At 38.7% G+C, this 26,494-nt stretch overlaps 1 protein-coding gene across 2 annotated transcripts; it reads right to left on the bottom strand.

The window, feature by feature from the left end:
* Nucleotides 1-534: 534 nt before the first annotated feature.
* On the bottom strand, nt 535-25,628 carry gdf11 (growth differentiation factor 11). Of its 2 annotated transcripts, none has more exons than XM_058373566.1 (3): nt 24,801-25,628; nt 4,211-4,584; nt 535-2,980 (listed from the first exon to the last, which is right to left on the bottom strand). In XM_058373566.1, the coding sequence occupies exons 1-3, from the start codon at nt 25,309-25,311 to the stop codon at nt 2,600-2,602; spliced, it is 1,266 nt and encodes a 421-aa protein (XP_058229549.1). In that variant the 5' UTR covers nt 25,312-25,628; the 3' UTR covers nt 535-2,599. The 2 variants fall into 2 exon arrangements, with proteins under 2 accessions (XP_058229549.1, XP_058229550.1); XM_058373567.1 differs by having other exon boundaries at nt 535-2,977.
* Between the last annotated feature and the right edge of the window lie 866 nt (nt 25,629-26,494).

Here is a 26,494-nt window from a genome sequence, read left to right as displayed (position 1 = left end):
AAAGTATGGACACTTCTGTAGACATTGCAAACGACCAGAACCGAGAGAGAGCTTCCAGATTCCTTCACCATCCTGCACTCATAAATACAGTCCAGTGATGTCTGTCCAAGCAGGAAAAATGTTCATTTGTTTGTTCAGTAATGTTAATTTTGTTGGAAGGAAATGGTGACAGGTCTCTGCTTTAGAAGATGGGGGTGGGGAGAACATCATGAAAGTGTAAAGATGAAGGAAAAATATGATGGACAGTCGCTGTATATCCACTCCATAAACTCAGACTTTTTTTTTTTTCCCCTTTTTTTTTCTTTTTCTCAATTGTTACAGTCCATGTACAAGCTCTTGTGCTTGAAAAGGTATAATACAAATACAGACAACATGACTTCTCTTGCCATTCCCATAGTGCAAAATTTATAGTTGGTAAGGTAGAGTGCCCAGAAAGGTTCTTTTGTACCCCTTTTTTTAAAAAAAAAAAAATTATATACATATATTATTTATATATAACGTCAGAAGGCGTCTCCTTTATCCAACAGCATAGTGCTTTCGTTTCCAACAGAGCAATAGTCTTCTTTGCTTAGACATCTAGTGAGGACGAGACTTCTTTTTTTTTTTTTTTTTTCCTTTTAAGCACTTCAGTTCATCATACCATCAAGGATTAGTAAGGAGTAATAATGGAGTGAAAGGTCATAAAACAAAACAAAACAAAAAAAATCAATAAATGATATTTTCTTGAAATGTAGTTCGCCACATGCTGAATTGTGATTAAGCATAACCCAGAAACTCTGTGTGGGGGGGTGGCCTAGTGCATCTGATCTTATGTGCCGATAATGATATGTTGCGATACGTTACGTTATCAGTATGTATATATATATGACACTTTCTCAGTGTCAGGCAGTTATTGTCACTTGAAAATGTCATCAGCACGTGCCTACACGGAATATAGATATGAAAATACTTTTAATGCTTCAGCTAAAGGCCCTGTAATTCAAATCGGACAAATTTAAGTCTTTTGTCTACATATACTGTTTAATGAAATGGCCATAATATGAAAGGAAACATATACAGTATTTTTTATTAAAGCATTACTGAGTAATATTAATCTCCTTGCATTGTAATATTTAGGACTAGTTGTGGTTGACCAGTTGCTTGAGCTGATGCTCTAAAGGTCAGGCTTTGTGTGTGTGTGTGAGAGGGAGAGTGTGAGTGTGAGTCAGTGCTGTGGTCGTAATTCGATTGCCTAGTCAAACCCCTTTTCCTGTCCTCATTGAAAAGTCTTGAAAAACCCCTTTCTCTTCTGGTTTCTTTTTGTCTTTTACAAGATGACGAGTAAAAAGGAGATCAAAGTGGCCATGAAAGGGCGCCTGGATTCTTGGGAATGTCGCACTGGGGTGCTAGCTGCATTTGCAGTGTGTGGTGGGGGGTCTGCTTTAGCATGTTTACCTACTGTAGGTCTCTTTTGGCATTTTTTTTTTTTTTTTTTGCTTCTCTAATGTACTGTTTTGGATGAAGTAAAGTATAGATGGGGGGAAAAAATTTCTCTACAAAAAAAAAAAAAAATATATATATATATATATATATATATATATATGGTTAAGAATATTTTGGAGAAATGTCATGCTTACATAATCGGTTCCCACCATAAGTATTGGGACAGTGAAGTCAATATTATTGCGCCTCTTTGGATTAAAGTACAGTTTTTATTTAATTTTATTTTTATTTTTTAAATTATTTTGAGAATTTTTCTCTTCCTCTTTCACTCCACCTGTGTTTTATTAGTAATTAGGTTGCCTAGGTAGGCAGCGTTTTCATGGCAGCATTGCATGCCCTCGAGATAAAATCTGTCCCTTTCAGAAGCAGCATAAGGACACCTGTATTTTTTTTGTTTTGTTTTGTTTTGGATAAACATTGGAAGTATCCTTAAATATGAAGTACCAATTCTGTCAAAACAAGGAAGTTAATCATATGTAAAGTCATTTTGAAACTGTTAGGCAACTATAATGATATTACAATTCATATGAGCACAGGCTTAAACTGTGATCATGCTTGTTGACGTGTTGATTAAAATTGTACAACAGAGCTGTGAAGATTCTTGGTTCTAGCAGGTAACAGCAAGTTAACAATAAGAAACAGTATTGACTTCACTGTCGCAGTATTTACAGAGGGCATTGCATTATCCCTACTCAGTATTGTGTTTTTGCCCTTGCAGTAAGACAGAATGAACAGACTTAAAAACTGGCTTAATCACTTTGGAGCCAATTTAAAAATATCTATCTTACAACTATTAAACAGTTAAAAATTAAACACTTCAAATCAAAACCAGGAGCAACAAACATAAAAAAAACTAACACAGAAAAGGAATAAATAAATGTCTCAATCTTCTCTCACCAGCCAGTCTTCAAACTTCCAAATTGTTCACAGAAATCTCTTCCCTTCGGCTTCAGTTTTTACCACTTTTACCATGAATTATTCTGTTATTAGCTGACTACAGTAACAAGCTAAATGTGGCCTCCTTGATCGTTGTGTCACTCTTCCAGGACGTAAGAGGAAAGCCAATCAGGAGACACTTGAACAGTCATGAGCAGACCAAACGAGCCACCTTTTGTGCCTAAGAGCAGCCACAGCGATCCACAACCATGCCAGGAATCTTTCCGTGGATGATCTGCTGCTTGTCGTTAAAATAGAGCATATTTATGGGCGACATTTTGGTTGGCGTACAGCAAGGACCGGCCGAGCCTCGAGGATTAGCGTGCTGCACCAAATGGGTGTGTGGGTACTTCTGCATGAACATGTACTCACACTGGCCTGAACAGTAGTTGGCTTTGTAGCGCTTAGGAGCAATGATCCAATCCCATCCAAATGCCTCAAAGTCCACCGTGAGTGGATAGCGGCAGCAGCGAGATTCAGTCGAGTGCTCGTCGCAGTCCAGGCCAAGATTACGGCGCGATCGTTTTGTCGTCTCGAGAACTTTCACCTCCAGGAACGGCTGCTGGAAATCAGGGGAGGGAAAGTGAGTGGGGAAAAATGAAGAGGGGGTGAAACAGTGAGGAAAAAGATCATTGCTGAAATCTTAGTTTGTTAAAGAATAATTACTATCTACCATGTCTCCTTTACTTTAACTCCTGCTATACTCTGTTATATAGGTCAAACTATGATAGCTGGTAAGATGCTAGATGCTAGTCAAAAGGAGCAGTCTTCAAGATTTCAACGAGTGTATTTGTTTAATAACCGTCACGTCAAGAAATAGATACCACATGCAGTTAGATGTTGTTGCTAAATATTAGATTCTATCACTTGATTTCATCAAGGAATGAATAAACAGGTGAAAAAATGGATCTAGTGGATCATACAAGGTAGAAACTGGTGGCTAGATGCAATATAATATATAGTTTCCAATCATTTTATGCAAGTGCTTGGATGCCACAAGAACCCGCACTTTCATTAACAGCTGCTAGAGATCAGATGCCAAATTGGTAAGTATTTTACCAATCCAGGAATACAGTTTATGTAAAAGGATGCATCTTAAACCCATTCTCTAGTTATATCCATTGCTGACTTCTTCTGGGGGTTGGTTTCTGTAAATTCTGATGTGTCAGTAATTTTCAGGCCTTGATAAACTAAAAACTGCAGGCTATATGTGACCTTTGGCTTCCTGTTTTTGTCTTAACCTTGACCTGTACGCACCTAGTGATTCTCAAGAGATTGTGAACCCGGTGTCTTCACAATTTCATTGTTCTCAATAAAGCACTGATCTCATCTTGCGGCCAAGCAGCTGGACACACGTATGAGTTTAGCAAGAAGGGAACAAACCACAAGGCCACTGAGGTCAAATCCTGTCAGCTTGCACTCTGCTTTCTTTGTTGGATAAAGAGAAAGGAGAGGTCCAGAGGGAGTTTCATTCTTTCTCTGCTTTTTATGTTGTTTTTGTAGTCTTGCTAAAGAGTCTCTGATCTTTTTTCTTCCTCTCTTTTAAAAACAGCTTGCTGTCCAAAGGGTTGGGTTGTTACTTACTTCTGGAAAAATGAACTTGCCCTTTTGAGGACCAACAAAGGGCATACTTGCCAAGGTTCCTGTTTTACCTGATGTTTCTCGTTTTTGTTTAAACTCCTGCCAAGCTCTATGACTTTTAGTTTTAGCAAACATATGAATAACAAATTTAAAACATTCTTGAACGCCGCCATCAGTGATACCACTGATCAGCAGGTCTAAGGGTCCTTACCAGCCCTTCTTCTCCAGGTCTTAGTGAAGTCACAGCCAGGTCGTTGCCACTTTCATCAAAGGCATTTATGTCAATGCCCCAATTTGTATGTGGCTGCTTGAACCAGTTTTGCAGGACATGTTTAAAGTCGATGCTCTGCCAGTAGCCAGACCGTGAGTTGAGCTCAATCTTGAGAGAACGGATGCGGATGTGGCGACTGCCCTGGTCAGTCACGGGTTTCAGACGCAGGATTTGCAGGTAAACAGTAGATGTTTGTTGCAGTGGCCGCAGATACACCCAGAGCTGGGCTTTCAGCACTTTAGTGAACATCAACTTGGGACTGAATTTGAAGAAACAGCAGTTTGGTTTTCCATCCACCTGGACTATTGGCTCCGCTGTGTAAAAAGAAAAACAACAGGGCATTACAATAAGAGTTTAGTGAAGAGTTTCTTCTTTCCTCATGACCAGCTTCAAACCAGACATGTGAGCAGCATATGTCAATTATACTGTCAAATGTATTGTAATACAGCCAGTTACTTATGATTTTGTCTCTGACTTACTGACTGATTCAGCACCTTGGACAGTGACTTTTGAATGATGTGCTTCTTAGTTCTGGACAGCTGTTTCAAACAAAATGCTTCTTAGTCTTGCTTCTTAGTTCTCTAAATAGTCTCTTGCTGTCATCAATAAACAGTACTTGCAGTGGGTGAATTTCACTTAATAGAGGTCTTCTTTAGACTGCAAATGACCAGCCACAGACATTTACCTGTGTCTCTTTGGAAAATATGCAAGGGGACCTCTAGTGTCTCCACTTGCCATTGTCTTGAGCGAAACTCTAAATATGGTTGTGAATACGTTGTGAACTTTTTAAAACTTGTTAGGACACCCACACTTCCTTCTCAGAACAGCCTCAATTCATTCTGGCATTGATTCCACAAAATACTGGGAACATACCACTTTGCCATTACTCCTAATCAAATAATTGCTGCAGATTCAGGGTGCAAATGTCCCATTCTATTACATCACAAAAGTGTGCTACTTGTTCGGTTTTCCTGTGGCATTCAAACAATTAGGGCTCACTGTATTCCAAGAAAATATTTCTCACACCCTTACATCACCGACAACTCAAACCGTTGACTCAAGGCAGGTTGGCTCTGGATCAATGCTGTTGTTGCCAAATTCTGAATCTGTCATCTATATGTTGCATCAGAAATCAAGATTCATCAGGCAAGGCAACATTTGTCTAATCCTCAAATCCTGTAGTGAGCTTGTGCATACTGTAGCCTCAGATTCCTGTTCTTGCCTGACTAGACCTGGCCTTCTGCTGTTGTAGCCTCTCTGTTTCAAGGTTAAACATGTTATATTTTCTGGGATATCTTTTTGCTCACCACAGTTGTTAAGAATGGTTATTTGTTTTACAGTAGCCTTTTCCACATTCTTATGATTTGTTGTGAACATTAACTGAAGCTCTTGACCTGTATCTGCATGATTTTACATACTGCATTGTTGGCACATTTTTAATAGGTGCAAAAATGACTGAGCAGGTGTACTGGGGATTCAAATAAAGTAGCTGGTTACAGTATCTTTCTCTGATAATCTTCATGTGTTAGAGTGTAAACTGGGGCACATTCAGACAGACAACCAAACTGCAGCCGCAAAGAGCCTAAAACCTGTGGTCCGAAAAGACAAATTTAGGTTTTGGTGTCTCTTTTATTCTGTGAGGGGCATCACATCACATTTGTATTTGAATCAATACAAAGTTATTTTGATTTATCACTTTTATCTTATGCTGAACTATTTCAGTCTCTATCAGGATGACCCTGTCCTGATGAGGTAGAGAATAAAAATGTATATGACATGGTCACCAGATCTTAATACAACTCCACAAATATGAGAGTGATTATCACCATGGGAGAATATCCTGAGGGAATATCTTTTGGAAGTAAGAAATTCATATCAGTATATTTCCAGAGAATCCAGGCTAAAAAGCAGTGAAGCTGATCTGGCCCAACACCTTATAAAGACGAATCTATGAAAATATTTCTTATTATTAACTGTGACTTTATATTGTGATTTATTGTGATGTTAAACATGTGAGGCTATATTCAATACTTTATTTATCTTCAGTAACCACTGAGTCCTGTTCAGGGTCAGAGTGGATCCAAATCCCCAGAAACAACGGTTATGAGTCAGGAATTCACCTTGGATGGGATGTCAGTCCATCCAAGGGCAACATGCACAAACACACCTTCACACACCCATTCACATCTAATGGCACTTTAGTACCCCCAATATAAATACTAGCCTGGTTTTAATGAGGTTGGAGAAAAACATGGTGGAAAATCATTTGTGCATGAAAAAGAACATTAAAAAATTAACGAATCCGCACCAAACCTATTAAACATGAGCATTGCAGTTCCATAAGTGAACACAAGGTCCTTGGAAACAGCATCATAGCGTGATTTCCCTATGAGAAAGAAATTCTGTTACATTTAAGAACAATGCAGCATGAAGCTAAAGTACCAGAATTTTAGATTCAAAGCAAGCTAATCCACCATAGCCATATGTTTTCATTTCCTGCATTGTTCCCTACAGGGAAAAGTGTGCCTCCACCATTTTACATAAACTATGGGGATCTGTCAATCAAGCCCCAATCTGTGGTTGCTTTGGCAACCTATGAGGGCTTCCTGTGTCAGAAGGTCACTCAGAGACCTAGGTCCAGTTAAGAAATGAGATTAAAGGTCAGCACTGGGAGCCTTTTACATCCCCACTGGTGCAGGGAGGGGTCGTGCGTAATAGCCAAATTGAGTTTGAAGGTCATGGTCAGCCCTATGGTAATGAATGGTAGTATCTTTCTCCATGCTTTGTTGGTTTTAAAGCAAAAAAAAAGTTTCTGGGTTTTTTCATTGTTTCTTGTGAACTTGAAAGTGTTTCTTTCTCACTGGATCCACAGATAGTAGGTAGCAGGTCTGTAATTAAATTATACTGCATTTATTCGGTGACGTAAACGCTACAATATCCATTATGTTTGTGAATGGGAAGTTGATGAGAAGCCAAACAAGTTTGAGCAGGAAGATCATCAAGCTGGGACCAGCTGCAGGTTTGCTCATTAGTGTAAATTTTGACAATATGGCAGTGTTCCTCTCTTGAGATTTGGCACTGTTATGGCAATTAACATTGCCGTTACTGTAATGGTTACCAGAAATAAAAGAACAAGTGATCCAGCACTTGACCTGGATTTATTGTAATTGTCAGTGTCAAAATTTCCATATAGAGAAAATGTCTTATATGATGTGCATATAGGATTCAACTGGAGTAATTACAAGTCTAAATTGGTGGTAACATATTGTTTACCCAAAATCGAATTGAATAAGCCATAACATTACATGGTAGCTAGATAAGCCCTAGTAAACCCAGACCAATAGAATATGGGTATAGAAGCAAACTTTACACCCTAAATGTGTCTAAAAGTATTTGGAGTAAAGAAAACATTGTGTTCTGTGTGCAATATGTAATTTCTGGCTTAACATAAAAATTCCAGCAGGCAGAAAAATCTGCAAAAGGCCTAATGTGTGTCGGTAGACAGGATGGCTCAATGTTAACAAAAAAAAAAAGAAAAACAGAAAGAGCACACTCAATCCTGTCCTTTACTGAGCAGAGACCACAGCCTATTGTTTTCTACTGGGTGTCAAACCTGAGGCCACAGGTTCACCTTGATAAAGTCAAATGGATCTTTCACTTGCAGGTCTTCTTCAACTGGACTGATTGGCTTTAACATGTAAATTTTATTTGCATTCAGTCTGCTTCTTTAGATATAAAAGCAGAAAAGCATATCTATAGCAAGAGCTAAAAAAAAAAAAAAAAAAAGAAAATGTTGGACCTCACCCTAGATCATAGCAGATACATTTCATAATGATGCCAAATGAAAATTCTGTCAGTCTACAGTAACTATATTTACATATTTAACCCACCTATGTGAGGGTAAAGTGTTATAAGAAACTAACCATGAGATCATATATCACATGATAGGGGAAAGCAGTAGTGAGAAAAAATCCAAACTAATATTTTCAGTACATCCAGAGATGGTATGGAGTAGAGACAAACCACTGCTTAAAATGTAAACGTGGCATTGTGTATTACTCAGCATGGTGCTGTAAGTCCCACCTCTTAGTAAAATGCTCTAATAACCTTGTGGGCTGGATTTAACCATTTCAGATCTGTGTTTTAAAGGCCGCCATGTCAATTTGTTTCTGGTATATGGGTTTCTCTCCATTCAAGCAGATAGGAGCCTGGTACTGGATAACTGAAAATAGCAAGACCTGGAGCACCGTCCAGATGGTCTCTGATGGGAACATAGTTTCACCTAGCCAGCCCTTCAGACTGATAGCAGAAGCTCTGACCTCCATAGCAGTATTTACTGGCCAAAGACAGCCCAAGAGGTTATCTGACTGACATGTTAAGCAAGCAATCACAGTTTGTTTTGTTCAGAGTCATGTTATAAGAGGGTGAAAATGTAAAGTTGATGTCCCTACAAAAACAGACCGACGTGCAAACATAGAGTGTTCCTTTAAGAAAGTTGTGTCTATACCGTGACCTTCACATAATTTGTGAAAATCCATCATTCACATGATCCTCAAAATTGTCACAGTTGTCACAAACATGACTTCCTTCTTCCATGAGGGAAAAGGAGCTTTGTTTCCAAAAAAAAAACGCAATACACACAAATCCTGAAAATCCTGTAGAATCCAACCAATCAGATGACAACTATGAAACTCTCAAAATCTTTCCAAGTTTGTGTGCGATATCCATCAGCCAACCATTTGTGGGCATGACGTCTGAGGCTGAAACTAATGGACCCAGAATCTGCTCTACGCATTTATATTAAAGTTGTTTTGCACATTTTTTAGTTACCGAAACAAGTAATTATAATAATACTTTAATAATAATAATTATCCAAATAATACTGCTTCTTAACTTCTTGATTTGAGGCATGTTAATATATCAGTTAGATATATTGAACTAAAGTTATTAAGATTCATTTATTAAGGAAGCTGAAAATTGTCAATAAAATACTATTGATTGTGTACTTTTTTGCAAATTTAATAAAAGGTCCAGTCATATCCACCAATAAAAAAAAACATGACAAAAGCAAAATTTTTCGCAGACATTTACTTTGATTCTTAATTCAAATCTTAAGTTTATTTTAATGTGCAATTATGCACATAAAATAAAAATCTTAAACTAAACTGCGCTATAAGCAGCCAAGCACTCTATTCAACATCAGTAGCAGATATAGACTCAAATGATTAGTCTTGTGTGACTGATCTCACACACACACTGCTGCCAGCCTTTTTAGATACCACACACACACACACACACACACTGTTTTACATCCTTTATAAAGCCTGACATTATAATATCTCATTTTTATCCTAGTTAGTCTCAGAAAGACTAAGAATCACTGAACTTGAAATTTCCGAGTGAATCCGGTTTAGTAGCTGATCTTAATGGTGAGCACAGGAAAGAGAGGATACTTGAAATAATTAAATTCTGTTCTCAGGGGAAAAATATCGAACGGACTATGTGGGAAACGGATTACAGAGTGGGGGAGGGGATTGAAAAAAATCTGTGCTATTCTGTTTTTTATTTGTTTTGGGTTTTTTTTTTTTTCCCTTTAAAGACTCCTAATGCCGTATTTATCTTTCAGGATCTTTACACATCAGTTGTTCCAAATGAAACTTGTTACAGACAGGCTAATGGTAAAATATTTAGTAATCCTGATGTCATGCTGCATGCGTGATTGTAGAGCCAGCTGGTGTCCACTCAACAGATCTCAGTAGAGATGCTTTAATCTAGTATTGAGTCTAGGGACCGAATCGATATTGTCCTGTAGATCAGTGATGGAAAGGATTTGATATATTTTCTGATATTCTCTGTATGTAAAGTACATATAGTGTGATAGTGTGATATAGTGAATCACATTATATGTTCATTACATATAAAAAAAAAACACAGGGAGTAACAGAACATGTATCAAATCCTTTCCATCACTAACAATTGGCTTAAATTGGCTTATAATGTTTTTTTTGCAATTATAAGGCTCCAGTCCGGAGATATAAAGGCTTGACCTTCAATGCCACCAAAACAAAAACAAATTTTTAACTTTATATTTTTACGGAAAATTAATTCGAATTTTTTATAAATATTTTGTTGCAGAGCATCTATATTCAGATGCATGTAAATAATATTCTGATATGTGAGGTTAATTAGCTCAGTATAGTAAAACACACACCTGTTTACTCCATTGACGGTTGTGTCACACACTCCATGCACATGTTTGGGTTAAGATGAAGTTTTGTATCTGGCTGGATGGCAAAAAAAAAAAAAAAAAACCTCCCAGAAGGATTTTCCTCCCCACAAAAAAGCTGTGAAAAAGAAAACGGTCATCTGTTGGGGGGGGGAGACAGAAGCCTATAATGCTTTAGCTGCCCCCTCCCTCCCCAAAAAAAAGGGGGCGGGATTCTATTTGCATATATATCTATATTTTCTTAATGGGAAATGCAAATGTGGTATTTTGAGGGAAGTGTGTGTTAAAAAGAATGAATGTGACTCTAGGGGATCCCTATGCACCTCTGGAAATTAATCATTCTGACACGTTAACGACTCCTCTAATAAGACAGGGGCCCAGCAGCACTCACACAGGCCCTGCACACTCTTTGTTCGGCCCTCGGGTCCCAGGAGGAATGGACGAGGGGAGTGGGGGAGGAGTTCAGAGGAGAAGGAGGTTGGGGGATTCTCCCTCTCTAACATGGGGGACCTCTCATTTTCTGGAGGGGGGGAGATGGACACCAACATTACATCCACATGTGTCAAGATTTAGGAGGCTTTAGCTACAGTTGCGACAGGAATGACACAATAAATCCACGGTATGGTAATGGGACAAGAGTATTAAAGTTTCCTAGCAAAATGACTCTTGAATCAGTTCTAGTCATGCTAGAATGGCCAGTCAATGGTTGGTATTATGAAGGCAATACCAGTGCGCACAATAGTCTGTGAAAAGCATACTAATATCAGTGTGATGTAATCATACCACAACTTTCTATTTTTTAATAACATTAAAAGGCCATACAGTGCAGATGACAAGAGCGTCATTGTACTGTGCATTGTAGTAAAGAAATGTGTTTCTAGGAGTTGCATTTTAATTCATGCACGGTTTCTGTCAATGAGAAAATGAGAAAATCAGAAAAAGTCTTGGAACTAGAAAAAGGTTGTGGTCTTTCCTTCTCTGGTCCACAGTTAACAATAACATGATGTTTGTTCCAAGATCATATTACATAATTGAATTTTGCTCCAAACCAGCAAAGAAAATGCTAGGTAAAAACTGCAAAAAGTTTGTAAGAGCTTATGTATTAAGACTATGTAGTGATATTCCACACTCACATAATTACGCCATCACATTAACGGTGAAACTATTGTGTTACACCGATTTATTATCACACTCAAGTGCAGTAGAAACCTATTGATCATGCTGATTAGGATCAAATGTATTTGTAATTTGTTCACAGAAGCATTTACACAAGAATTGTGATGTTCACAAGAGCCGGTTTAGAAAATGTTTATACATCCTACAAGAGCGCCTAAAGAAAAATACACTCTTTCACCAAGAACACACACACATACATACGTACATGAGTGTGAAGTAAATCAGCACAACGTTTTAAATCTAAATTTTTACTTCATTTAATGCTACAAATACCTTTCCTACAACTCTTTCAAATGAACGATAAATGTAACACTGTGAAGATTCAGAACGCAGCACATGCATGCATATGGACACTTATCCAATTTAACACAAGCTTAAACACAGTGGGGTCTCTGGAAAACAAGGACCATGTTAATGCGGCTGCGGATATTTCGAGCTCGCATGCGTTCAGTGCTTTTTATTCAGCCTGATTTTCTGATTAATGCAGAAAATGAGCCTCATAAGAGTTTACGATTAATTAAATCTTAACACTGTCATCACACTGGCAGTGTTGTGATGCAATATATCAGGACAATAAGACATAACTGTAACATGATACTGCCAATTTATACATTTTCACGAATGTATGTTTTGTTTCTGAGCTGAAACCGCTTTAATCTGCGAATCAAGAAAATACTTGCTGTATTTTTCAAATTATTTTAATGATGAATTACCTGATCAATAAATAAGTACTCTTTTCAGGTTTAGTGCTAAAATCTACTTTAATAGATGCAATACCCGACCTGCAAAGTTACCTAGGTAGTTAAAAAAAAAGAAGATAAGTTGTTGCTGCTGTTGTTCTGAAGCACACGGTTCACTAATCTCTATCCCAAGGGCATTTCTATCTCTTACGGTAACCGAATCTTCATGAAACGTGTTACTGATTAAATCCTTTCAAGGGAATTCATTTGAGTGTGCGGACTGGGCGAAGTGTAAAAGTAGTCTCTGCAGAGGTAGGAAACAATTCACAGGAAAAGTTAGTAAAGAACATGTGACAAGCGAGTGTTATATGAATAAATGAGCATATCATGTTCCAGTATGCAAATGTATTCAGTTATTACAAAGAGAAGGGGTAGGTTAGGGGTAAGGTTGGGGGCAATTCAAATTTGCATAGTCATAGAATTTGGGTTTCTTGATGAGCAGCGGAGTGTCAAAACTTCTGTAAGAAAATAAATGAATTGCTTTTTTTTTGTGGAAGCTCCAGGTTAAGTAATGCATTATAAAGCATAAGCCTATAAAAGCCAATGATTTACAGAAGCAATAAAAGGATCAGGTATCATCAAACAGTGGAAACATCCAGAAACTGAAAATATCAGTAGTTGTTGTTAGCAATACATACTAATAACATTTAATGGACTAAATCTGTAAAAAAATATCTACCCAGTACTATTCCAAAAACATTAGTATCTGCAAGGATCTATGGCTTTGTCACCTTTCAGTTTTCTGATCTGTTGCCAGTCACTTGTTTTGTGTCGCCCGTGTTGGACTAATTTAGAAGTAATCTGGGTCCTGTAAGTAATGGATTCCATTAATTCATCGTAATGTTGGTGTAAGTGTGTGCGCAGTGCGCTGTGATAAATTGTATGTATTTCTGCCTGGCAGTGTTCCTGGGATAGGCTCCACCATGACCCTGACCAGGATAAGGTGGTTACTGAAGATGAATGAATGAATAATTCATTCATTTTTTTCATTGAAAAAAATAAATAAATAAAAAAAATGAAACGCCTAACCCAGCATGAGGTGAGGCATGCTGACCTGACCTTTCTGCTCTCTCTCTCATCTTCCTTTACATACATTTTAAAAGACATCCTTATACATTTATTCATTTTTTTTCCTGAAAGGCTTCCCTCTGCGACCTTCACTCAGTCAGAACCATTGCAGTTATTAATTCTTCGGTTTGTTCCTTCTTTCTACTGTAATTTCACAATATATATTAATATACTTTCTGTCTGTAAATAAATAAGTTGAAATAATTTCAGATTTGTCTCTAAGGAAGGTTAAAGGGCTTGCTTAAGGGCCCAATACTGTCTCTCTGTCAGTCCTCAGGTTTGAACTCCCAACCTTCATCTCAATAGCACCGAAGCAGAGCACTGAGATTCCATTGCCCCTAATAACTACTAAGGCTTTAGAAGCAGCACACTCTTTTCTCCATATATTCCCAAGCTGTTCAGTTGTTCTTAACAGCAGTGGCCTTGGACTTCATCCAAATGTGCTTTTGGCAACGGACAACTCGGCATTTCTAATGAACTCCATGGCCAACGTTAAACGGAAAAGGAAGTGTGTGTTAGCGGCTCATCCTCTTTGTGAGAAGCCACTCTGTGAACACTTAGGATCCTTATTAATTTTTCATACATATGAAGTCCTTTCCGGCTTATCAATGCCCTTAATGGCCAGAATGATTCAGCTGTTCTTCTCGTGACCATCGTTTTTTAAGAAGGCATGAATGGCAGCAACAAGCTTGTGGATTATTATAGGTTTCCTCCCTCCATCCCGCCCTCATTTCGACAAAGTGCTTAATTAGTGGAGAGCGCTGAGTAATTATTTCCTTTATTAGTGAGCACAGACATCTGTTTTGGCTCTTTAACTCGGCCCTATAAAAGCAGCCCCCGATAAAAACGTCCATGTTCTCAGTCCCTTTAGGACAGAACGCTTGTTGCTCCACGTGGCATTACAGAGCTGAGCTGCTGCTTTCACACATTCCAATAGCTATAACTAAAATCCCCCCTTTCTACTCCAGCCACTCCAGAGTTTCCTAAATGAGATTTGTAAAGATTTTAGCTTTAGAACAAACCTCACAGTATACTATATTTTGACAAACACTTTTTATTCATATTTTCAAATTATAACCTATTGTACTATTTGTTGTATTTTATAATTGTTTGTTTCCCTAATTGTTTGCAGAAAAATGTACAAAAAAAATATCCTATCCTAGATAAAATCTAGATAACCAAACCCAAATACCTTGACTGCAAGATTCATTCCTCCTGCTTTTAATCATGTAAGTCTACAGCTCACAGGCACACAGCAGGTAAGCCGTCTGGTCATCCACATACACCCATTAGGAAAATGGAGCTACGCTCTGTTACACTATGTTACCAATCATCTGTGCACTAAAGACTAAAAGACAGAAAGTCTAGTTGCAAACCGAATTTGTAATCTATTTTTTAACTGTAGATTTCAACCAAAAATCAAGTGAAACACTATATTAGATAAGAAACACACAAATTCAACGTGACATCCGCAACAAAGAGGACGATGGTACTTCACTATCACAATAAAAATAATAAAAAATCAAGAACAGAAATTTACAGAGAAAGAAAATATTTATGAGCTACAGTACATGGCAATGGTTTCATTTAAAGCGACAAAAGAGTGAGATAATGCTCTCTAAGATGTAACCATAGCAACTACTGTATAATGATAGCATATTGGTATGTGGGCAGTAAGTTTGCTATTTGCATATCATTCAGTTACGAGGAATTAAACATTATACACCCATTCAAACCTTGCAAAAAAACAAAAGTGGATAAATAACCACATGGTTTTCTTTACCGCCACCATGTCTGTCATATGTTACGTATTATACAGTGTCATATGTTATGAGCAGTGTTTATTATATTTAATGCTCTATGCAATACATCCCTTCATAACACAGGAAATCTTTGGCGGCCAATCACCTAATCCATTCAAATAACTTATACAACTCATAATCAATCATACAAGAACCATTTTTCTACCTACTTTGGTTTGTCACACAGCTGTCAGGATACAGTCTATGTTCATGTTCATCTATACAGTCTCTAAACTCCCCTGCAAAAAAAGGGGCCAAATCCAAAATCCAATTTCCACACACTCGTACAGAATGCCTAGCTGTCAGTGTGTGTGTGAGGTGTTAGTGTTTATGAGTGATGTTTAATTATACATGTGCTTGATGCATTTTGAGTGATGCCAGTTAGGGGTTAAAAACGGCCCAGCGTGGGAAGAAGAGCGAGAGGGAGGAGAGAGCGAGATTCCTGAGAGGCCTGGTGAAATTTTGCCTCGGGTATTAATGGACTTTGGGCTCTTTGAAAGTTTATTAGCCATAAAATTGACAGCGTGTTGTGCTAGCTCAACAGCCCCACTGTCCTCAGTCTTTATTCCTGCTCAAACAAAACAGGCAGATGACACAAAAGGCTCCGCACACGTTTGCTCGAACAACCCCCCCCCTTCTCTCCTCCTTTCCTTTCCTATGGACGGGAATCATTGAAAACGATCTCAGACGCAGGTGTTACCATCCGGCGGGTATGTAGGTTTAGTCACTAACTCCTCACACACTCTGCCCACTGACTGAAAGGACAGTCGGACGGCCGGGTTGTCTTTTCTGCATTCGACCTCTTAACGTTTATGGTTCCTGCACCTTCAGGAAATGACCCTTTTATAGGGTCAACACTATAAAAGACTTGTGGCTCTTGTTTTTTAAGGTGGGAGTGGTTGGTGGGTGGATGTTGAAGCAAGTTGGTGTGTGTGTGTGTGTGTGTGTTTGACGTCTTAAGTGTTCGTTCTTTCGTGGAGGGGGGTTGTCGTGTTGTTTAATCTACTACCAGCTCTCTTTTCGCGGCCAAAGAAAAAGACCTGAAGAGGTTAATTGGCTCCTCGTCCGATATATCACATTGCTGTGAACTCTGTGACCCCTCTTGTCAATAGGGGGCTTTTTCTCCACTAACTCAGTGAATGTATTAATTCTTCTTTCTGCATGCGTGTGTGTGCGTGTGCGTTTGCCCCAATTTGACCATTTGGACAATGGTAGCTGAATATTCTCAGGCAAAAAAATGTGTTTTGACATACATTTGACATTTAATTTCGTCACTGTTTTTGCACGTATAACAGAGCAGAAAACTTGCAGTCTACTTTCAGAAGATTTTCCCGAAAGGTGCGTGGTAAATACATATCTGGGGATCATATCTGACATTTTGTATTGTATATGATTATTTTAGCTCTATGGTGTTTTTTTTTTTAAACACCTTAGGATCCTCAGCAAAAACTAGATAAACCAATAGATGTGTGCATTATGCAAATACCTTTAAGTGTCATATGATTTTGATCATTCATTTATCACCTGCTACTTCATTTTATATACACCTTCCATGCAGCAAAAAAAAAAATCACAGTTGCACCAAGAGAAACTGATCTTTAAAACAAACGAGAGCAGTCCACGAAGGAGAAGGAGGGGCGACAAATTACCAACAAACGCTCTGGTGGTTGTTAGAGAGGGACACTGATGAGGGAGGAAGGCCTGGTTTAAATATGTAGACAGGTGACAAATGAGGGCTCCAAGGGGTCAGCAACCCTGCTCTGGCCTCACACATGCACTGAGCCACATGCACACGGCATTAAAACTCTCTCTCATACACACAAGTACTTAAATGACATGCGGTGATGGGTCTGAGATCTACACACAAGTGGCTAAAAGCAGGTGCACCCTGCACTCTTTTGTCATAAAGCTTTACGTAGCATTAGTTGTACTTAATACACTCAGGCACTACACAGCCCTAATCAATCAGAATCAAGGGCTGAGCACTGCAGGTCAACTTGATTTTGACACCCATGACCTGTTTTGTGTTACTGCAAACAGCAGAGTCTTTAAAAAAATAAAAGGAGGGAAAAAAAGGACTGAGCCTTACTTAAAACTGTAGGGAGAAGCACATGAAATGATGCTAAAGTAATGTTACTGCAATGAATTCTCACTATTCTGAGAGGATTCTAGGTATACACCACCTCTACTGGTACTTGTATTAACAAGGAGCTGATTGAATGTAGGAATCTCTTTATTTTACAAATTTGTGCATTCACATTTTTTTATTTAAATCTTTTTTTACTCATCATTCGATTCAATCATCAGTATACGTAAAGTGCAAAGAGGGAAACCATAAACCAATCCAGAAAATGTTATAATCTTCATTAAAAAAAAATTCTATCCTTAAATTTTTTTTTTTATCCTACCAGTTAGTTATAACAGTGTTGGGGACGGAAACCTACAGACTACGGAGACTGCTTTAATTTAAGAGTCAGACACTGAAGAGCTGGAGCTTCTTATTCTATGTCGAGTATCTGTGATTGCAGTGACATTATATTAAAATGTCCTCGTTGCTGGCTGAGAATGGCCACATTTGGACTGTACACAATGACAATAAAGCCCTTATATTTTGGGATTAGTAACTAGCTAAATAACAGAAAATAGCTGAAAATATGGTACCTTGCAATAACACTGATCAGTTTTTAAAAGTAACTGAAGAAATGTATTTTGAATCAAGAAAGAGCACTCAAGCTGTTAAAATAACACTATTTTGGCACTTTGTTGACAATTCATGTGAACATATAGTGTATTGTGGTGTTCAGAGATTGTGTATTGTGAGATCTACATCTATAACGTCTCCTCTAAAGAATCATCTCTTCTAATAAACGTTCACTGATGCACAGGAAACCTAGTGACAGCATGCGATCAGTAAGCGCCTAATCTGTGTACATGTGCATGTCTATGTGTTATATGACTAAGGAACATAAACCAGCTGAACCCCCTATAAATAACTCGATCCGGTTTTGAGTGTTAATGCCTCCGAGAAGAAAATCTCTTGCGAGGACGGATCAGCGTTTGAAGTTCTCTTGTGCTTTATCTGCAAAACAGAGAGGCGTTTCGGTCCTCCTGTGGGATGCGCTCATGACGCCACAGGCGAGAGCGTTGCGCTCCTTTGTGCAGCACGTGGAAATAAAGGGGGAATGACAGAGCGAGCGGGAGAGGTGGGAGAGGAGAAGAGATGGAGGAACGGAGAGGAGATAAAAGAATGAAAGAGCAAGGCAGAGAGAACGGAACATGTTGAATGACGATATAAAAGAGAAGGCAGGTGGCAGGAACGATAGAGGATGGAAACAGTGGTGCAAACAGATGGCACAAGCGGATAGAAATGTTTAAAGTGATGAAAAAGAGCAAAATTACATAATCATATGAGTATATGTCAGCATCAAGCGAAAAACGCAAATGCGCTAACTATCATTAACGTCAGCTGCTGAAGTTGCAAAGAGAGAACTTTAAACACTACTCTGTTCAGACTTCCTTCTCAGGGACATGATGGGTTTATTTAGAGATTTCACTGGGAACACAAGAACATATTGATGATATGGTGACATGGGTAACCGAACAGCTCACACAAAGAAGCAGTGTTAATCTTACAATTGTAAATAATAGTAATAGTGTCATTTACTTGGCTCCTGGAGCAGGCCTGCTATTTCACTGTTTGTGTTTTCTGCTTTCTGCTAAACTAGTCTGGATTTCCCCCCATTTTCTCTCCAATTTGACCACCTGCCAATTTCCATCCACTAGCTAACTCTGCCATATTATATGATAGCTACCAGCTGGCGAAGGCAAGGCAAATACGTGCTTCCTCACTGACACATGAAGCCAGCCAATGAATCTTCCTGAACTGCTGCTCATGCTGCATCACATCACAGGGCAGTGTAACACACTTGGAGGAAAGCACTGTCTGCCCTTATCTGCATACAGGAGCACACAGATGGTTGACTAGCGTCGCTGTGATTGACAGGTGAGAGAGAGTAATGCCATCCCTCCCACACAGAGAGCACGGCCAATTTTGCTCCCTTGGCTCCCGATGAACGGGCAAACGCTTTTCTGTTGCGCCACTAGAGAGCCAGACAAGTGTATTATATTCTTATGTGACTTTTTTCACAGAACTGTAATTCCTCAAACTTGATTGGGCAGAAGGCGTTGATTAATTATCTAATACAGCAGTATTATTACAACAGTGTTATTATAATTTCCCAAAACAGCCAAATGCATAAACTTAGTGTAATAAATCTTTTTAGGTGCAAATGATACACATTGTAGTTAATTAACAAAGAGAAATGTGTAATTTTGCCATGTGAAAATCTTCTGAACAATTGTCATTATTTATGAATATGCGAGGCAATTACTTTATAGCTGCTTTTATAACTTCATTCCACAACACTGAGCAGGACTAAAGAGATAAAAATATGTGTCTTTCTTTAATAAATAAAAAAGCTGTAGTCTTGTAAACTGCTGTAGTATAAGAGCAATAAAACACTTTTGGGTGTGTTGTTCTAAGAAAATATTCAACTGTGTATATATTCAACTTAATAATTCAGGCTTGATTATTTATTTTTTTTACAATAACAGCACACCTCATCATGTTTTATTCTTATTATTTCTTTACTCTTATTCTTATCAAGTCATTGTATGTTTTCCTCTTTAGCTAAGCGCAACTTGGTGGAGTAAGGATTATAAGTTTGTAATTTAATAACTTGTACCCTCTTTACAAAGCCCATAAGAAAATAATACTCCTGATAAAATCTTCTTTATGTGGGCTATGTGGGTTTCTCACAGGGGTCATTTTAGGTGTTGCATAAAAATGCTTTATGCTACCACATCCTTGTATACACATCCAACCACATCCTCTAATTAAAGCTTCACTATATGGACAACATATGTGGAGCCCTGACCATCACACACATATGTGGGACTTCCCCAAACTGTTGCCACAAGGCTCGAAACACAATTGTATAGGATGTCTTTGAATGCTGTAGCATTCAGTGGAACTAACAGGCCCAAACCTGTTCCAGCATGACAATACCCCTGTGCACAAAGCAAGGTCCATAAAGACATGATTTACTAAGGATAGAGTGGAAGAACTTGAGTGTCCTACACAGGGCCCTGACCTCAACCCCACTGAACACCTTCCGGGATGAAGTGGAACAGCGACTGCTCCCCAGGCCTCCTCACCCAACATCAGTGCCTGACCTCACTAATGCTCTTGTGGCTGAATGAGCACAAACCCCCACAGCCACACTCCAAAATCTAGTTGGAAGACTTCACCAGAAGAGTGGATTTTATTATAACAACAAATTATAATACTAAATCACACACAAAAAAAAACATACGGGTATGATGGTCAGATGTCTGCAAACATCTGGCCACATAGTGTTTTAAACACAACATGCTCTTATTTATTGCTCTAACATTTTCACAATGTTTCCAGGCATCAGACTCAGGTAGAAAGAAGGCATAAAGTTTAAAGGCAGAATAAAGAATTACATAATAAATATTAGAAGCTAATGCCAATGTTTATGAACTTCCGAGCTTATAAAATATTTTCAGTCTGAGCAATATGTTTGAGAATTATTACAGAATGATACATTGGTAAAAGAGCATATGTTAAAGACTTAGCTAGCTACCAGGTAAGGCTTTCATAGAGATAATGTAAAGGCAGGATCTTTGGCAACATCATCAGTTCCTTCAGAATTTGCTGCGAAATGACTAACGTACATCAGCGCTTCGCCCTAACTCCTGAATATTTCAGAAGTTCTGAAGGAACACCTTGCTTCTCAATGTGAATGTAAGCTAACTCAACTTCAACACATCTTCAGTACAGTTAAGAAGACTCAAATGACATGGTTTTGTTACAACATGACAAACCATAGCCTATATCAACCATTTACTTAAATCTCTTTTGGGTTTAATCAACTAAACAACATGTCTGAGTGTTCACAACTTTCTGAAGTAAAATGTTTTGATAGATTCGAGTTAGTGAGTTGTGAGGCAATGTTGATGTTTCTCAGTGTAATAAAAGATTGCTAAGAGCTTGAAGTTTCTTCACTACTGAGGTAAATGCTCTCAATAGTCGTGTCTCATTTATACTTTTCACATCGTCTGTAAAAACACATTAATAACGGCATGCTAGTCAGATAAAACATAAGCCTATTTCATATATAATTTGATCATATTTCCCTGTTGCCTAGCAACAGTGTTCTCACAACATGTGATTTTTTTTCCCCCTTGCATGCTTATTTCTTTCGTTGTACCTCTTTTCACATTTTTTTTAGACTTAGACTTTTTAGACTTTTAAACAACCAGCTTTTGAAAATATTTGTCTTTTTTGTTAAACTCTGTTATTTCTGTCATCCTTCTTCAATTAATTTTAGCTCCTTGAAAGCACCATATTTTCTCTAGTTAGCCTATAAAAATATCGTCAATGTAGGCACTCTGTACACGCCATATCCGTCAGCTCATGCTCAGGGCATTATATATAGCTGTATATGCACTACACGGTCGTCCTGGCATGTGCACTACTTTGCGTAGGAAACATGAAGTTTACAAGGTGGTAAAGCATTACTGATACCATATGTGCTCGGTTTTTTTCTTTAACATGTGCATCATTAGTAGGCGCACAGCAAAATTCCCCAGTGTTGAATTAACACCTACAGGGTTTATATAAGTCCAGCTGGACACAAACGAACCCTGTGAAAGTAACTCTGTGGATATAATGGAACTTTAAACCCAGGAAAGTCTATTTGAGAAATTTAAGACGGTACTTTGCAGCTGTTAAAAAAATTATGGTTTATGTGAAATCACAAGCTGCGTTTAAACTGCGGTTCATTATTCTGATACGTGAACTGAGTGACAATTGAGCGAGAGTTTAGTGAGGGGGGACACACAAACCCCAGCTTTGTTCACATCTCGTTCTCCCCAAAAAAAGAAAGAAAGAAAAAAAAAAAACGGGATTATTTGCTCGGCTTTTCGTCCGCCTTGTGCAGAATACATTACGTGTGTAAATGTTGTTGAACCCCCGGCGTTTCTTGGCGGAAAGGTCACACACTCCCCCTCGACCCTGATTCTGTTCCCTCAGGGCTTTGTGTGTGTGTGTGTGTGTGTGTGTGTGTGTCCACACCCCCTTCTCCCCAAGCTGCGCCTATAAAGTTCGCATTTAAAAGGCGAGTGCGCTGCTGAGGGCCGAACAATAGCATCTTTCTGGACACACTTTTTCTCACTGCCTGGGTTGCCAGATTGCCACTCAATTGCAACATATTTTAACACAATGGTTGGGAAAGTATATATCTGAAGTGGAAGATATGATGTATTAGTTAGTGTTTGGTGTGGTTTATGATGAGTTAAGTTGCAGCTGTTCAGTTTGCTTCTGCACTAGGGACTGCAAGACAGAGAGTTTGGTATCATTAGGATTAACTTTTTTTTTTAGTTTTAAATGGACAGTGGCATGGTTAGGAAACTACAGTTACGATTTTTTTGTCAAATCAAGAACAGTTTCAAACTATATTTGAGAGAAATTGCCACAATTGCAGAGTTAGTTTTGAGGTCCATTTACAAACCCAGCATTTTCGGCTCTATGACTTCGATGCTCTGGCATCAGTTAAGATATCTAATATTTGATTTCCTAAACAAACACAAATCCACAAGAGAATAATTCAAAACAGAAGATTTTGATATCGCATTTGAGCAGTGTCCAAGGCTGTAGGCAGACTGTGTTTACTTTATGTGCATCTGCTTGTCAGGTTTTAAATTACATTATCATTATTGATTTATCACACACCCCCACCAAAAAAAAAAAACATGCACAAGCTGTGACTGCAAACATAAAGTTTAAGGGATACAGCAACTGAGTATGTCACTGAGGTTTGTGGTGAATTTTTGAAAGCCACCAATATGGCGAACCTAAAGGACATCACGCAGAGCCCTTAGGCCTGCCATATGTTCGCTCATAAGTATGCGATTAAAAAAACAGCTGAGAGAGTTCAGTAGTGAAATGACCTCTCTGTGTAAGCAATGGATGAGAACGAAATCTCGGTGTGCATCTAGTCATATTTCCTCATCTCTTGAATGAGGAAAGCGCAGTTCTTGCCTACAGGGAACATTAAAAAAGATGAAGTGCTCTTACGGCTTGAGGAGTTTCCTATATATTTCCAGCACTCATAGATCCTGTCACAATAAATAATTATAAAGTCCCAATTGGCTAATGGATTCAAACTGTTCGCAGTGTGATCCCTAAGAATGACCCCTTTAGATTCTTCAATATTTGTAACCCTTTCTCCAAACCCTTTAGCCGTTACAGAGCTTTAATGTCGGGTCTAACTGGATTGACTTGATTAAATCCATGTGCATAGTGTGGGCAAACATTTTTTAAAACTGCGTTAATCTATGAAATGTCTATGAAACATCTACAGAAAATAATGACTAAAAAATAAAATGTTGTATCATTTTGAGCATTGTATCATATAGTATCATATCATTCAGTGCTTCCTGTGTCTCAGCATCAAGGACGGAAGGAAGGACTGTTCAGACGTAGCTTATGCTGACCAGAATGTCACAGAAAACTGCTACCTAGCATGGGGAGGATAAAGTCTGTGTCTCTTTGGCCAAATGTGGCATCGCTTTATGTCTGTTCGCCTGATTGAAGGTCTACTGAGGTTTGTTCAAAAAAATTTAAGAGCTTCCAAATTATCTGACACTGTGAAAACACTGATAAATGCTTGGTATGCTAAAAGTAAGTGCAAAATTTGTACAAATTCAAAGTGAAGTCATGATTAAAAGTGAAAGCGCTAACCCCGCCCCTAACCCTACGCTTCATAACCTACATATGAGCTGTGTGAATTCTTACATCTGTTCACAAGCAACGTCAAACATTAGCTTTGCTGAGGTCTGCAAATAAAAGTACCTGCCAAACACTTTTATGGAAGCATGGTTTTAAACATTTAAAAAAACTAAAGTAACAAAAGGGGTGTCAAGCAAACTATATAACATGAGCAGAAGAGGGGATGCTCATATTATAACTCTTGAATATATGGCAAATATGTGTCTAAAAGTCATAATATTGTTTGTTAATGTTAACTCTAACATCTGGAACTTTCTATACAAACTGAAATGTGAAATCTGTTGCTAGTTCCCAAGCAAAACACCATCTTGAGTGTTGCAGAAGCACCAGCTATGCGCACTGCTCTCAGAAAAGAGTTGTGACGTAATTTAGCACAACACTGGATCTGTTCAGCTTTTAACAAAGTGCTCAATTACCCCATATAATGTTAACTTGACACCTACTTCTACACTGATGAATTAGCATTAACGCCTTTGGTGCTCATTTATCACTGAAACCAGTTAGTTCAATGCGCAAAGGTGTTAACACTCTATGTGTTAATAATTTTAACCATTGGAGGGTTTTTTTGGGGGGGTGGAATGCCCTAGAACTTTCTGAGCAAGTTTTCACATTTGAAAGTTGGACACTTTGTGGCACTCACGCTCTGAGGCCATGGCGATCACCGACTCGGTGGTGGCGTGATACTCATCCGCCTCGGTGAACTCGTCCAGCTCTCGCGCCGCTCCTATTCCTGCCGCGTCTCCCTGAAAGTCGTGCTGGTCGAGGAGGCGCTGCAGCGGCGGCGCGCGGGGAAGCAGCTGCTCGGCCACGGCGCGGCTGATGTTAGGTGCATGCTTGAGCCGCAGCTTGCTCAGGATCTGCGATTTGATGGTCTCAAGGCGCAGCGCGCGGCTCTGCTCCCGCCACGCGCACGCCGAGCACTGGCGCGCGCCGGCTGCCTCCTCCTCCTCCTCCTCCACCTCCTCCTCCTCCTCCACCGGCACTTCCTCCTCGTGCATCACCTCGAGCAGGGAAAGCGCCGAGGGCATCACGGCCATCACGGGCACTTCAGAAGGCGCTGCTGCGCGCGACAGCAACTCGGGCTCGTCGCTGCCGCACAGCTCGAGAGCCACGAGCACCGTCAAACACAGCCAAAAGTTAGCGCGCGCCATACTGAGCGTGCTTTTTATCCTCCTTTCTCTCGTTCCAACGTGATGCAAAGTTTGTCAACTGCAAAGTGCAAAATCCTGCAACTGGCTTGAAATGAAATGTCCCTTTGCGTGAGTTAGATTTCCTTAACAACAGCAAAAATAGAAGAGAGAATACAAAAAAAGAGAGCCTCAATGAAACCCAAGAAAGACAGATCAGATTTTGGTCTCCGTACACTTATAGAAAGATAGTGGGATGGATTTTTCCCCCGCTCCGGTATATTGCAGGTTTAAACTGCCTTGTTGGAGGATGTTGCTGAGCGTGGAGGCGCCTTTATAGAACCTCAGCTGGTGTCGTAATCCGCCTCGATTGGCTAAGAGGGCAAACAAAGGGCTTTTAGGATGGACACTAAGTGAGAGAGAGAGAGAGAGAGAGAGACTTATTGAGAGTTTCTTTTTGCTCTCCATTTAGAAATCGGTAATATTAATATCAACGACTGTATCTAAAAGATGAAAGAAAAAACAGAAGTAACCTTTGATTTTTTTTTTACTTTATATATATATATATATATTATTTTAACTTAATATCAATGTCTGAATTAAATAGGCTAATCTCTCTCTCTCTCTCTATATATATGTATATATATATATATATATATATATATATATATATAGAGAGAGAGAGAGAGAGAGAGAGAGAGATATGTGTATATATGAGAGAGAGATATTAGCGATATAAAGATATTATACACACACACACACACACACACACACACATATATATATATATATATATATATATATATATATATATATATATATATATATATATATATATATAGATATATATATATATAGATATAATATCTTTATATCGCTAATATCTCTCTCTCATATATATATATATATATATATATATATAGAGAGAGAGAGAGAGAGAGAGAGAGAGAGAGATATTAGATCTATTTAATGCAGACATTGATACTGATCATATGATCAGTTTAGTTCACTTCATTAGTAGGTACTTGTTCTGTTGTAGTAAGTTACAGTTAAGCTGAAAAAGCTGTAGTTGTAGTTGTTCTGGATCACATGTATCGATGCTGGGTCAGTTAAAGCTGTACTAAGTCAGCTGTATTGTACTGGACCAGCTGTAGTTTACTGGATGAGATATGTGGTGTATAGGATCAGGGTATTGTGGATCAACTGT

This window comes from Hemibagrus wyckioides, linkage group LG21 (assembly GCF_019097595.1).
Source record: "Hemibagrus wyckioides isolate EC202008001 linkage group LG21, SWU_Hwy_1.0, whole genome shotgun sequence".
Lineage (NCBI taxonomy): Eukaryota > Metazoa > Chordata > Actinopteri > Siluriformes > Bagridae > Hemibagrus > Hemibagrus wyckioides.
The sequence above is the reverse complement of the archived record's forward strand: the minus strand, read 5'-3'. Positions and strand labels throughout refer to the sequence as shown.